General features: G+C 39.9%; 1 protein-coding gene across 1 annotated transcript in view; it reads right to left on the reverse strand.

Moving 5' to 3' along the window:
* SPATS2L (spermatogenesis associated serine rich 2 like) overlaps nt 1-14,495 on the reverse strand; it is a 67,431-nt gene that overhangs the window by 17,722 nt on the left and 35,214 nt on the right. Inside the window, exons 4-7 of the mRNA XM_009284673.1 lie at nt 13,046-13,095; nt 11,833-12,073; nt 6,130-6,330; nt 5,567-5,702 (exon numbers count right to left, since the gene is read on the reverse strand). Of these exons, the coding sequence (XP_009282948.1) occupies nt 5,567-5,702; nt 6,130-6,330; nt 11,833-12,073; nt 13,046-13,095 (628 nt within the window). The remainder of the gene's footprint in view (nt 1-5,566; nt 5,703-6,129; nt 6,331-11,832; nt 12,074-13,045; nt 13,096-14,495) is intronic.

The raw sequence follows: 14,495 nt of genomic DNA on the forward strand, positions 1-14,495 counted from the left end.
GGACAATTATTTATTTTATTAAACCCTCCCCCCCCCCCCCCCCCCCCCCCCAAATTTCATGAGCTCCATCTGTTCTCTTCACTAATACACAGAAAGGGTAATCCCAAACTGCTGGAGGTCGCGAGAAGAAAGTAAGCACCAGCCCCTCTCCGGGTGCTGCAGCTCTGCAGGCAAGTAGCCAGCCTGAGGCCAAAGCTCTTGGATCTGGTCCTCCCAGACCCCCCAGGCAGTAGGGACAGGGCCCAGGGGCCTTGGTAAAAGGACTGGTCTTTGAAGGTACCTGAAAACCCAGCTGGGTCTGAGGAAACCTAAATGCTTGGGAGACTGTTTTTTCCTTCTCTGCACTGGCAAGGTTATGGACTGGATCATGTGACTGATGGGCAAACAAATACCACAACAAACTGCAAGAGGATTTGAAAATCTGTACTTTAGAGGCATAGGGACTACCCAAGGTCAGCTGGTGGACACGGAAAGCTAACGAGAACTGCCTGGAAATGCAGAGAGAAACAGCACAGGAACTCTGTTTAGTGTAAAACAATACTAGTCCTGGCCTTTCCAGCCATCTGCCCATGCTTTGAACTACCACATCGCTAACACAGGCAGGCAGGTCTTCATCTGGTGCCACTGATTCTGGGCTATGGGAAACAGAAAACCATTATCTTCACAGTTTGCCAAGTAGGGGTCCCAGAAAGGGGATGACTGTGTTCACTCACTGCTCTTCAGCTGTGAGCACTGGCAGCATTGCTCATCACCCAGCACTGTTAGTACAGACACAACTATGTTCTTTTAAATGGCTTCCTCCCCCATTCAACCACTCCTCTGCTTTGACTTTCACTTAGAAAACAATAGAAAAACTGCTTTATCTTCCCCAAATATACAGTACATGCTTCCTAGTTGTTCCCTGAATGTATTTTAATATATTTTAAAATTGTTAGTATTGCCAAACTCCATTTTTCCAGCATTACGGCAGAGTCAATTTTTTATCCAGCCTATGGTGGAGCTTTCAATTGCTTTTTGTTCACTCAAAAAAAAGAAAGCATCAACTGTGTTGGTTTTTATGCTCTTTATAAAGCATTGGACATACCAATGTGTTTGAGATGCAAAGAGCAGAGGAGGCTTGTCTTTCTTTGGTCCAGTTCTGCATGCAGTGTAATTAAACCTGGCCCTTACTATTTCCTACAGACTATCTTCCATTTTTGGGTGGAAGCAGACTGTATGGGCAAGTAGCAGATGTTTCCTTTTGGTTCTCCATATGACTGTGCAGATGCCCAATATGTGAAAATGATTATCTGGCAAGAGGTGTTATGAGGAACTGTGGCTCCTCTTGTGCTCTATACATTTCACTCAGATTTCCTGGGGCTCTCTTTTTATCCCCAAGATCATTATTCAGTCTCTTGGTGAAAAAGTGAAACACAATTATAGCATGCGGGTTTTAATCTTGGCAACAAATGTCTCAAGTGCACTCTAGCGAGAGGGGAGTTTATCTAGCTTTTCTGACCTTTCCCTGCAACTTAAGCACTATTTGGTATTCTTTTTTTCCTTGCCCTACACTACTGTGAGACATGGCTATGCTCTGACATGTTTTACATCCAAGCAATAAGTGGAGCAGCTTCTGTTCTCACTCACAGAAAGGTATTCCTGACAACCATACACCAAAGCTGGATGCAATGAGGAGAGATACTGGCTCAGGGGGTACTGTTAAAAGGATCTTCCTCATAACTTTCAGGTGCACATACGAGTTTGAGAAACAGTGCCCTGCAGCTTGCTCTGCACAGCACTCTCATAGCCTTGGGGAAAGCAATGTCATAGAAAGCCCTGCAAGAACAGGGGTGACAAGAGTGCTAGGTCACAGCAGAAGCACAATCCACAGGAGACTGCAAAAGACTTCTCGCAGAGTGGGGCAAAATACCCTGCCTGGTCCAGCCCATGGCCTGTAAAATGCTCTGGTGTCTTCTGGCATGCAAAAGCACTGCATAAAAGCAACTCATTATCACTTGTTCTGAGCACGCAGAGAATTACTCCAGTTGGCAGGAACTCCTGGGAGGCTCTTTAAGAAAGTGAGCCCACTGCAGTGTTTTTAAATAAACATCTTTCTGGGATTGTTTTTTGGCCCCATTTAAGTAAAAAGTTAAATCCAGAAGCAAGCACTGCATTTTTTTTTTCCAAGCTTTTACAGGTGTTCACAGCACACCTGCTCCCTACCACTCCTTTTTTAGATTTTTGCCAGATAGGTGACTTTTTAAATAGCAGCATAGTACTGACTGAGCATGTTCAGGAGTGACTTCCCTTCATCGGTTAGGTCAAGCTGTGAAATACTGAGCCAGAGACATGGACTTCCACTGGCAACTATCACTCAACAGTTTCTGCTGCTAAAGGAGGAGTTGTTGTGAATCTTTCTGCTGAAGCTTTCAGGACACCTTAGACCACATGTGCTATTCATTTATCTCCATAATAATGGTTTCATATGCTATGTGGAGGTAGGAGGAAGATAGATGATGTTATCTTTGCATTTCTTCATTCTTTTTGTGGGTTAAACCACTACATTGGTAAAATCATGAAAAGATTTTAAAAAGATTATTAGAAAGTCCAAAAGATTACTGACTCTTGAAATGCAGTTTTGATTCTGACCTTGATAGTAAATGCAAAAAGGACACAAAAAGGGTCTTTTATCCTATTGCCAAAGGAAGAAAAAGAAAAACAAACCCAAGAGAGACAACAGAAAGTAGTATGTGTTTCAGCATTCAGCTGCAATGCAAGATTAAAGCTTCTGACTTCATTTAGCTTCACTAAAACCCCTTTGGTGGTGACAGCTGTGTGTAACAGGAACCAGTTAAGCTCCCATGTAGGTTATGGTATTGAGCCCATTCAAGTATTCCCTGCAGTTCTGACCACAGACAGCACTTAGTTGCTGTTGTATGTTTATCTGTTGTACATCTCAACCAGTCCACACTCCAGCAGCAACTGGGAGAAGAACTTGCAAAAAGCTTTGGAATCACTGTCACAAAGGTGACCAGATATCGTTATCATGCCCTTGCTTTTGGTTACTCCATAGCATTCTGGGAGCAACAGTTTAGCTGAATTGCTTCATTTTCCCTTGATAGACAAGTTGACTGTGCCACAGCGAAATTCCCATGCCCAAGGAGGGTGATAAATATGCAAGAGGTTGAGTGCTCACTTAATTACCTTATCCTCCCGCTACTAGTAGTGATGCTTTGTTCAACTTTGAAGCAAGGAAACTGCTATGTAAATAACACAAACTAAATCGTTCAGTTCAGGAATACGATGTATGAGGTCTGAAGCTGTATGTATCACTGGTTCTGGCGATTTCTACTCAAATCCAGTGAATCTACAGCAGTTGGCAGCAAGTTTTTGTAAATGAGGCGCTAAAGACAGCTCTTCCCATCTTTTTCAGAATTTAAGCTACAAGGTCATATGAAATATCCCCAAACTGGTTTTAATTTTAGCAAAGATGATGTTAAGTCATGCATTTTACTGTTTAAACCAAATTTTCCCTTCATTCATTTGAAGAAAAACCTAAATATTAGGCTTATGAGCTGCCAAAAGCAATGTAGCCCGCATTGAGATTTCCATAAACATATCCTGCCATTATACTGTCCTTGTTGCAATGGTATACTACGCACATGAAATTGCTTTGTGACGCCTGAATATTCAGAGCACAGATCTGTTGCATTCTAGAGCTTCTGGCAGACTCCACTCCAATGATTTAGGCACTGAAGCTGGTAGGAGGTAAAATTAAATGAAGCCTATTCAAAAGTTTTCCAGGCTGTTTTTCATCATTTTAAGTCTACTTCAATTTACATACTCTTTTGGGGTCATTTTGTCTTTTCCCCTATTAAGCTCACGTATTAACACATTTTAGCGTTAGGCAATACACTTTAGTGTTTTTCAAGCTAAAACGTGACTAATGAAGAATTTCAGTTCTGAATTTACTAATATAGCACTTCCCCCACATTCTTAGATCACGATAGAGTTCTAAGCCTGTTCCATGACCAGAGCAACTATCATTTAAAGACTGAATTGACTGTGACTGCCTGCAAACAAGATTAGACATGTAAGTGACATTATATATTTTTAACACTGTTACAAAAAAAAATTTTGAGTGAGAACTACACAGCAAGTGAGACCCAACTATGAGTTTACTCAGAGAAAAGGTCAGGGCCTTCTTAGCAGAAACCATAAACATTTTAAGTTTCCTAAAATCATACGAAAACACCCCTGAGAACTACCAAAAAAAGGTGCAAGGTGTTGGTGAACTTTACTTAATTTTTCTATACCAACAATACAATTACTGCATTTTAGTTCATAAGCAAACATCACTATACTGGCTCCAGAGCACTCCTGACAGCAATACACAGTTTAGTACAACTGGTGATTGCAGCCCACGTTCATTGGAGTACAGAGACAGAAACCTTACTGCTAGACAGTAAGGTACACTGGTGGCTCAGTGCAACAGAATCTTCCACAAAATCAGCTCAGTAGCACTTGGACTTCCTGCTCATACAGAAGTGGAGCCCCAGCGGCACTGAAGTCACTTTAGATGCATCATTGAAGACAATGAATACACCACTGAAGTCCAGAGTTAAACTTCTGCCAATACTACAGCACTTTCATAAAATATGCTCATAAAAATACTGACAAATATTGTGGACGAATTAGGGGTGAAAGCTTTTTGTACTCTTCTGTGATTTGTAACCAAATCTTGTACATTTTAATACAATTTTTTCTGTTTACTGCAACACTGTATAATACACAGGTTTTATATGGCATCTATGCTTAATAAAAGGCTGAGTAAAACTCAAACCAGAAAATATTTTTCTATGACAAGTATATACAAAATATGCAACTTGCTATTACAGCAATTATTTCTGCTACAAGTTTTCAAAGGGTGTAGACATATATGCTGAAGAACAGGAATAACCAACCTTATAATTATATGGAAAAAATTTAGAAAAAAAGGAGAGATAAAACAATGAGGAAAAAGAATGAACTAGAGATGAGAACTGGAAATGAAGTGATGGATGGGAAAGTTAGAAGAAACTATGAGGGAAAGAAAAAAAAAGGAATGGTGGGATAAGAAGCAAAAGATGGTGGGATATGAAGAGACAGTAAAGGACTGGCTGGGGGAGAAGAAAAAAAAAAAAAAAAAAGAAAAAAATAAAAAGAAGAGATTTAAAGAAGGTAAAAGAGACTTCAGAAAACCCCACAGACAGGATTTTTGAAAAAGCTTTCATTTGCTCAGATATGCTGCCACTGAACTTGATAAAAAGAAATTAGGTCAAGATGGATCACTTAGGAAAAAAAAACCATAGTGAGATTTTTTTCAAAGAACAAAGTTTTGTCTCCCTTTATGTATGTAAACATACACTTATGCATATATTACTTCCTGGTTGGTGAAGAGTTACTTAATGGCACCACATATTTTTTTGATGAAACCAAATGCTGCAAACAAACAGGGTGTAAGTGACCCCTCCCCACCAATGCCAGTGGCCTGATTAGCCCCTCTTTTCTCAGGTGGTGTGGATGGACCTCAAGCTGATTTACCTACCAGCTGTGTAACTCTGCAAAAGCAGCTTTGATCTTCTTCACTGAATTATCCACTTCCTCTTTGATCATCATACGATATCTGGTTAGAGAAACAGTGCAACGCTGCAGGTCTTTTACTGATTTTTCAATGTTTGGCCCTAAAATAGAAAACAAAAATTGCATAGAAGTCAGAAAGCTGGTTTCGGCTTTTCTGAATGAGGGAGCAGAAATAGTTCAACGTGTTATTTGCCCAGATTAGGATGAAGCAGTTATCCTACTGAAGTCCATAAATCCAATTTTTCCATAGTCCTTCTGTAGTGCTCTTCAGTTTCTAAACATGTTTGCTCAAATTCATTCCCCAAATCAAATAAATGTTAAAACAGCACTATTAATTCAAATTATTTTCAATTTCATTCAATAAAATGTTAAATAGACCATAAATTGTTCTACTAATTTCTGTTACACTGAACATGATTCTGCTCTCACTTTCCAACACATCTCTTCTTCACATATGTGCTTTTTTTTTTCCCAGAGGCCTCAGTTGTCTGATCACCTCAGCACACAGCAACCAGGGATCCAATTTACCTCTTCTTTTGACTGAATCATCTGTCTTTGTTTCAAGTTGGGTTGTAGCATTGTACGATTTAACTGAAGAAGATTTTGACTTTGGCCTGCCTAGGTTACACTGGAGTTGAACTGATGACTGAAGAGACTCATGCTGTTCTACTCCATTCATAGTCTTTGGGTTTAATTCCACAGATACTCTCTGGTGTTCTCGTTCTTTGTCTGCAAGAAAACATCAAGGTAGAAAAACAGGGTGTTATAAGATTAAGAAAGATATGAAGCCTTATTGTTCAGTCTGAATGACAAGTAAGTTTGTTTTTTTTCACTGGCACACATTCTACAGAACCTCGGAAAGCAGTGACAGAACAGAAACAAAATGGTTTTGGTTATTAAACACTAACCTGAACACAACTGTTTCAACAGTCTAAAAAGAAAAACCCATAAAAAAATCAACTCTTCCATGGTGATATGAAAAAATACCTCATAACATAGAAAGCATACTACCAATTGTAATCTTTGCCCAAATATTAAGAGAACAGAACTAGAAAGGAAGTCTGCTATGGAAAGCATGAGACTTTAATGTTGAGATATACCTATATATATATATATACCTATCTCTACCTCACACAAAAAACATTCATCTTTTAATCAGCATTTTAAAAGCACTGGTTAATTAACATTCCTACCTGAAATACTTACCTTGCCTGACTACAGATTTCTATCAAAAGCAGCTGCTAAGAGGGACCAAGCAGGAAATGAAACAACGTCAAAGATTAGGCTCCTGGGTTCAACAGCTTCAGACGGGTAAGATAACAATGCCCAAGCCTGTTTGGCTGCCACAAGACAACCTGGTTTACTCTTTCCAAGACTCCAAAGGGATTCAAGATATCAGCATCATAACAGAGGGACAAGCAGCCAAAGAATGGCTATGAAAACTGACAGGTAAGGCCAGCTATTACTGCCTACCTATATAATATATATACCTATCTCTACCTCACACAAAAAACATTCATCTTTTAATCAGCATTTTAAAAGCACTGGTTAATTAACATTCCTACCTGAAATACTTACCTTGCCTGACTACAGATTTCTATCAAAAGCAGCTGCTAAGAGGGACCAAGCAGGAAATGAAACAACGTCAAAGATTAGGCTCCTGGGTTCAACAGCTTCAGACGGGTAAGATAACAATGCCCAAGCCTGTTTGGCTGCCACAAGACAACCTGGTTTACTCTTTCCAAGACTCCAAAGGGATTCAAGATATCAGCATCATAACAGAGGGACAAGCAGCCAAAGAATGGCTATGAAAACTGACAGGTAAGGCCAGCTATTACTGCCACTGTGAATTTTAGTTAAGGAAACATGCATAGAAAATGATTTGTTGCGTTAACTCATTTTTCTAATCTTTGTACTCACTTTGATGAATGAATGATAGTTTGTTCTGAAGATGCTCTTTATGCATCACTTTATTCAGCTGATGTTGTGTGATGTCTGGAGAAAAGGGGCTTGTCAGATTAACAGCTGGATTGTAAAACCACGGAGTGGGATTAACACTGTTGGGACTGAGGGATACCACCTGGACAGCTCCAGGATATCAACTAGTGACTTCTTTGTGCCCTGGCTGGGCACTAGGATGGGTGTAGAGTACATCTTGGTATGTTTCCATGGCAATCACATAACGCCAGAGGAGCAAGGAGGAACATCAGTGCCCACACTTCTAAAACAGCTTTTGTTTATGGGCTTTAAAAGGTGAGTCTGCAAACAGAAGAAGTATCTTACATAAAATAGTATGTAAGAAAATAGCTAAAGAAGTTAAAGAAACTTGCCTATCTGTGAAAGCAAGAAACACCAGGTATGCAGCACTCTGAACATATCAATGCAGATACCAGTCTCACACACAGCAAGGAACTCTGTCCTGAGCAATATAAGTGCCGTTAACCTCGTGCAACCCTGGCTGCATCTCACACTAACACTGATAGCTTTGATTTATAAAGAATGTTCTTTCTACTGCCAGTTGAGGCTGACCTTGCTAAACAACTCCAACAGATAGTTAGAAACAAGCGGTCTATCAGCTAAGCTATAGAGAAAGGCCAAGGCTATTGGGTTCTGTTCCCAAGATTAGATCTTTTGAAATTTGTTGTTGAAGTGCAAAATTGTTATTTACTGCATTTAATTAGCAGCTTTGGTATACTTGTCAAGACAAATGACAAACTGACAGCTTTTTGCCCAAAGAAAGTCATCTAGAACAATGGTTATACTCTAAAAACTTTTTAATCATCTTTTGTCTGCGATATACTTTGACGCTGTTTCTTCCAAAATGACACGAGCTACTTTGAAACCCAGCAGCAAGGTGACCAACATAGCCTCGCAAACAATACCTTAGTGTGCTGCAACTGAACTTTCAAATTTGCTTGAGGACAATCAACACAATTAAAAATAGATTGAGAAAGTTTGCATCAAATCTCTGAAGACTTGGGCCAGCTAAGAAACGTATAACAAAATCTAGGGACAAAGTCTGTCTCAAATACTTGAAAGAGAATTCAAAGGTTGGGTAATAGTACCTACAAGTAAACTGTTGCAGGGTTCAGTACGTGGTGGCTTGGAACTTCAGCACTAGTCTAATGTGTGACCTCCGCTGTATTGACCATCAAGTATTACCAGACCTGCTAGTAATGGCAGCAGCCCAAATAAACTTGCTTTGATATCTGCTGAGCTGCCATCTTCAAAATGAGTGGTTTATCTTTTTATAACAGCTTGCCATTCAAAACCTTTTAAATAAAGTGAAACTCAAGGGATTCTTCGGCTGAAAGAAAAAAAAACACCTCCCTTGAGATATAAACAGAAAGTTTGAAGGATTCACTAAAAATCATCCTACATGAAAAACAATTTAAAAAACTAGGAGAGAGATCAGTACCCGATTTGTATCTGGTTTTACCCAAGACCCTGCAAAAGTAATAGCATGGCAAGGCAGCGTTAAATATCCTTTCAGTGCATTCATGCCCCTTCTTTACAAGGGCATGCACAGAAACGGTAGCTGTAAGTCCTTCAGATCCTGCGTTGCCAAGGGCTCTAAGAAGGAGAGTTGGAGGGTTTGTTCTGGTCACGATTTTGAAGTAATCTGGTTTATTGGGGGCCTTTTCCTCTTCAAGATATTGAGGGAGAGCCCCTGAACTGACTCATAATTAAGTGAAACACTCCCTAAGGCCCTCCATGATGAGGCAATTTGGCTTTCCAGGGCCTTGAATTCTGTGCTTCATTTTCTCTAGCAGGTCTTGATTCCCTGTGGGAAACCATCACACAAAAAAGCAACTAAAGACTTCTTGGAAAAAGAAAGATAGAATAACAGCAAGAAATAAGCAGACCTGAACTAAAGTTAATAGCCGCATGTTCTCCCCTATCATTTTCTAGCATGGGACGCATTATGGAGAAACACTAGCTACACTGCATCCTCCCTTCTGGTCCCTGAAGTCCCTTCCAGGCAGCCAGGATTTTATGGCTCTGAAAGACCTAATCTCACAGACTGTGAGTTGGTATAAGCAAAGCTCCAACCTCATGTTCCCCATGGGGAGGAAAGCGTAAGGGACTGTCAGCAGACACCTGACTATGAACCTTCTAAGCTGTGAGCTGTGTGAAGGTGGCAGTCAAATGACTACAGTAACATTAATTTGATAGGGAAGGAACCAAAACAAACAAGCCAGACAAGGGCAAAACAAAGGAGATTACAACACAAGAAGGAGCAATATGAAACGGGTGCACTTTGGACTCACTTCAGCATTTCAAACTGCTTTAGAACAGTCTGTCTGACTTGCTCAGAAACCACAAGGGTGCAGCTGCTGGCCCCTGAGGGATCCTAATCACCCTTCTATTTAGTTCCATGCACTTCAGCACAAATTTAACAATACATAGGTGGCTTTTGACCTTAAAAATGTAGCTATTATACTGGCTGCAAAGACAAGGATTCCAGTGCAACTGGAAGTGAAGAAGAAACTCTTTCCTTCTCTGTATTAAACAAATTGTCAGGAACTTTTTTTACTATGCAAGGGAAACTTGAATATTAAAGTTTCAGGTTTTCCTTTCTCTCCATTTCCTTTCCTTTCTTTTCCACCTTTTTCTTTTATTTTCTCCCTCTCTCCCCTGTTTTTGAAACAGGGGATATGTGGAAAAGTTTATAAATTGTAAAGCTAGGGTAATATCTCATTTGTCACTTGTAAAAGCAAAGAAAAATTCTGAGATACTTTTTGCCCTTGGTATGTACAACTCTACACTGTATCATGTCAAAGAGGAAAAAAAAGGACTCAATCCCAATGCCACAGAAAAAGATCACTAAAAGCATGGGTACTCTTACTGCATTCAGGTCTGTTACTCCTTAGAAAACACTCCCCATACATGGACAATTCAGTCTATGAATCTTTATTCATGCATGTATTGTTTCAAAAAAAGCAATTCTAAGAAGTTTGACATGGGAGCTTGACATATATTTATACCACAAATGTTTACATCTTGCATAATAAGTAGCAAGAATGCTTTTAGTATTATGGAAATGCAGAATTTTCTGGCTTATGGCATATTCTATCCAAAGTAAGTGGAAGTTTTTAGCAAGGGCGGGAAGAGTATCTCTGATCCTTTGCAAGGCACCAAACTCTTATGACAAAACTTCTTGGTAAGTAGTTCGTCTATTTGGCTGCTATAGGTTGCAGAGTTTTCATTTAATTGACCAGACGCTGGCACCAACGTCATCTGGAAGCAGCAGAGAATTAATTTCAGGACAATCATCCATTTGGCACATTCCTTTAAAATGAGGTTTGAGAGCTGTATTTGCAAACACAGAAAAAGGGATTTCAGGGAAAGTTCTTTTAATGCAGTCTTACATACTGCTTAAGACAGAAAGAAAATACTAACAGCAGTGATAATCTAGGGCTGTCAGAAGTTTGAAGTGTGAAGAGCTGAAAAACCATTACCAGTACTGGCAGCAATTAAATACGAGCTTTATGAAAGGATACTTGAAGGCAAAAGCTTTCACAGAGCTTCTCCCCCAGAGGAGAAGGTTTGTTTTCACTGATGTTGCTATAATCATAACTCTGTATCTACTACAACCCAGTGGAGAAGAGCTTTCTGTGTTACTGTCCCCCAGAGTTTCAGAATCAGTATCTAGACCCCAGCAGAAACCTGTGTGTACTGAAAGGCTATCAGACTGCCTTCCCTCAACAAAGGCCCTCCCTCCCCTGTTAGGGAAAGCCAGTGGAGATCTACTGCGACAAGCCTATTCAGGGAAGATGAGGAAGAGAAAAAATGGACTAGTCTGGACTAGGCAATAAAGAAATCCTGTAATATGCCACAAGATCATACTGCTCAGATGACTTTGCTCCAGATGAGGGACTTCATTGCTTCTGTCACCATTTAACACTCAAGCCATTTTCTAACCCTGCATTCTTCTGTATTTATATCTGTAATATTCTGTATCGGCTGGGCCTCTAATCATAGTTTGATCCTTTTGTCTCTAGAAAAAAAAGACATTTTGCAAGGAAACATATTGCAAGGCGAATTGTGCCCAGATACAGACCTACCTGCATGATTTTAATAGCTATGTGCATTATTTTGCACAAACACCTCTCCCCAACTTCTTTTTATTATATTCTTCTTCACGGCAATAAAAATACCATAATCTTTATGTAAATGGAGGCTTGGCTATTGCCAGTTAAAAGGGTGTCTTGTGCCAGATGAACTGACCTGTGATTTCTGGACAGACCAGCGCTGACTCTAAAAATCCTGAGCCTTTGTTCTCAAGAGAAGTGGCTTCCAGTTTCTGATTGGCAGAACCACTGCAAGAGTTGTCCTTAGAGCATCCATTCAGATGGCAGTCATATATTCCCTGGGGCTCTTGAGATGCCTTCTCAGGTCCACCATTCTGGTTTTTAGGATCTTTATTGCCTTGGTGCTGTTTAGATTTGCTTCTTTTTCTCCTATTGTTCTAAACGGAGAAATATTGCAAGAACAGACACATCACTCAGCACAACTCATATAAACTCAAAATATAATTAGTAAGTTGTTCATGCTCTTAAAATGCCATACAAGTGACATCAGTGTAATGCAATTTACAGGCCATGCTGTGCTATACAATACATTGCATCTGTTCAGCTGAATATATAAACCGTTTCAAATAAAACCTGAAGCCCCAAACTGGTTTCTCCTTTCCTTCCACACAAAATACTTGCATTGCAAAATGGTAACAGAGCCTCCGCTAAGATGCTGCTCAAAATGTTTGCAGTCACTTAGGACAAGCAGTTCCTAACCATCCAGGGGACATCCACGCAGTAACACAGACAAACCCTTAAGGCATCACTCTGATCAGGTAGAAAGTGATCACAGAGGACATAGGCTGGCCACTGCTACTGTAGCTCTCCCAACCATAAAGAGGAGCCTCCATGACAGTGACTTACAGGGCAGCCTCCTGGTACAGCTCCGGCTTGGAGATAACATAAGCATGAAGATCATATCCCAAATACATACTTGAAGCATCTGACTTGATAGTGTCACTAATGCACGACTCCTAATGGATGACTCCTATGCATAAGTTATTTTTACACCTGGCAGCAAAAACTAGCACTGTAAGTGGCTGTGACTATCCAGGGTACAACTGCTTATTAAAAGTGTTTCTGCACATGGGCTGTTTTGGGATTCGTTCTGTACTTGTCCAGGGTCTGGCTCCCACACACATGTACACACTCGTGCTGTCCCAGAAATTCTCTCTGGGACACTGGGCTGGAGAGACAGCAACAGATGAACAGGATTAAAAATAATACACACATTTGCTTTCAAGTATTCTGACTACAGGTGTGAATGAAGTCACCTATGTTAGCAAAGGCAGACAGAGTACTACATTCAACTACAGACAGCTGATAAATGGTCTGAATGCTTTGATTCTCAAAGAGCAAGTTCTTACCTTCTTTTTCCCTGTCATATTCCATTCCTTTAGCACCTGAGTTGCACTGCCTAGAGAAAGGAAAGATAAAACATTTCAACAAAAGTTCAGCTATGAAAAAAGAACAAGTGTGTTCAAGAACAGCTTCTAGTCTCCTAGCTGGGCAGCATTTCCATTTGTTGTTGTGAATTCTCTTATGTGGGGAGAACAAAATGAGAACTGCCATCTTTCTCCTTTTTAGTTACCCGTTTTATTTGATTACACTACATACAGTGGATGGGCTATTTAGCACTACTGTTTTTTATGGCCTTCATTCCACAAAGTGATTAACTGGGTGCCTAACTTAAAGCACTAGCATAAGCCCTGGAAAAATCAACACTCAAATCTCTTGCCTGAAAAGAGAAGCATCTCAGCACCCTAGTATAAACACTGGGTAAACTAGATAGTCCACCCTGACTCTAAAGCTTCCGAAAGTTTTTAAGTCTTTTGGCATTTTTATCATATACTTCCTATGTGTTATCTGTCATATTCAGAAGACATAAGAACATAAAAATTAAGACTGAATTAGCATCCAAAAGAGTAATTTCATGGACTCCTGCAGAAATCCTGCATCACACAAACACAGTAAATTTAGGCCATGCAGGAAAAAAAAAATTGTTAAAATTTATATTGAAAAATGATTACGATTTTGTATACTTGAAATTCTGCCTGCCAGTCCTAATGAGTTGGTTGGATTAATTTATGGAACGAAGCAAGCAGAGCCTTTGTCAGACCAGTGCCAGCTGCCATGTTAGAAGAAAACTCTTCTCCATCTAGTTAACACCATTATTTTGTTCTCCTGGACCCTAAAGCTGAAAATAGATGCTCATGGTAAGCATGCAGTCTGAATCATCATCCAAACTACGATGGCAGTATCTGCCACAATAATCCTTTTAATCACAACCAAGTTAAAGGTCTTCCGCTTGAATTTAAGAATCACTTCACCATCACTGCATAATTCTAGTAAATATTCATTTATTATCCTTTCCAAATGGGTTTCATACTCAGCCATTCTTCTCACTCATTTCAGTGAACTCTTGACAATTTTAGTATTAAGAAGTAATGCTGTTTTCAGACCACCGTGAGTCATCAACTTGTATTCAGCCAAAGACGTGTGAGGTTTTCAAATGTACCAAAATTGTTCTTCTGTCACAATAATCCAGATCCAAGATTATCTGGTGAGTCTATCATGCACATTAGAAGAGATTACGCGTCTTGCTAGCAGTGCTAAGCCTAATTTGTTAAATTGGGAAAAAAAATGTGTATGGAATCCATCTGTCCTGGTTTCGGCAGGGATAGAGTTAATTTCCTTCCTAGTAGCTGGTACAGTGCTGTGTTTTGGATTTAGGATGAGAACAAAATTGATAACGCACCTAGTTATCAACAGTTACCTAGCTGTTGCTAGGTAATGCTTATACTAGCCAAGGACTTT

Source organism: Aptenodytes forsteri, unplaced genomic scaffold (genome assembly GCF_000699145.1).
Source record: "Aptenodytes forsteri isolate BGI_AS27 unplaced genomic scaffold, ASM69914v1 Scaffold183, whole genome shotgun sequence".
Lineage (NCBI taxonomy): Eukaryota > Metazoa > Chordata > Aves > Sphenisciformes > Spheniscidae > Aptenodytes > Aptenodytes forsteri.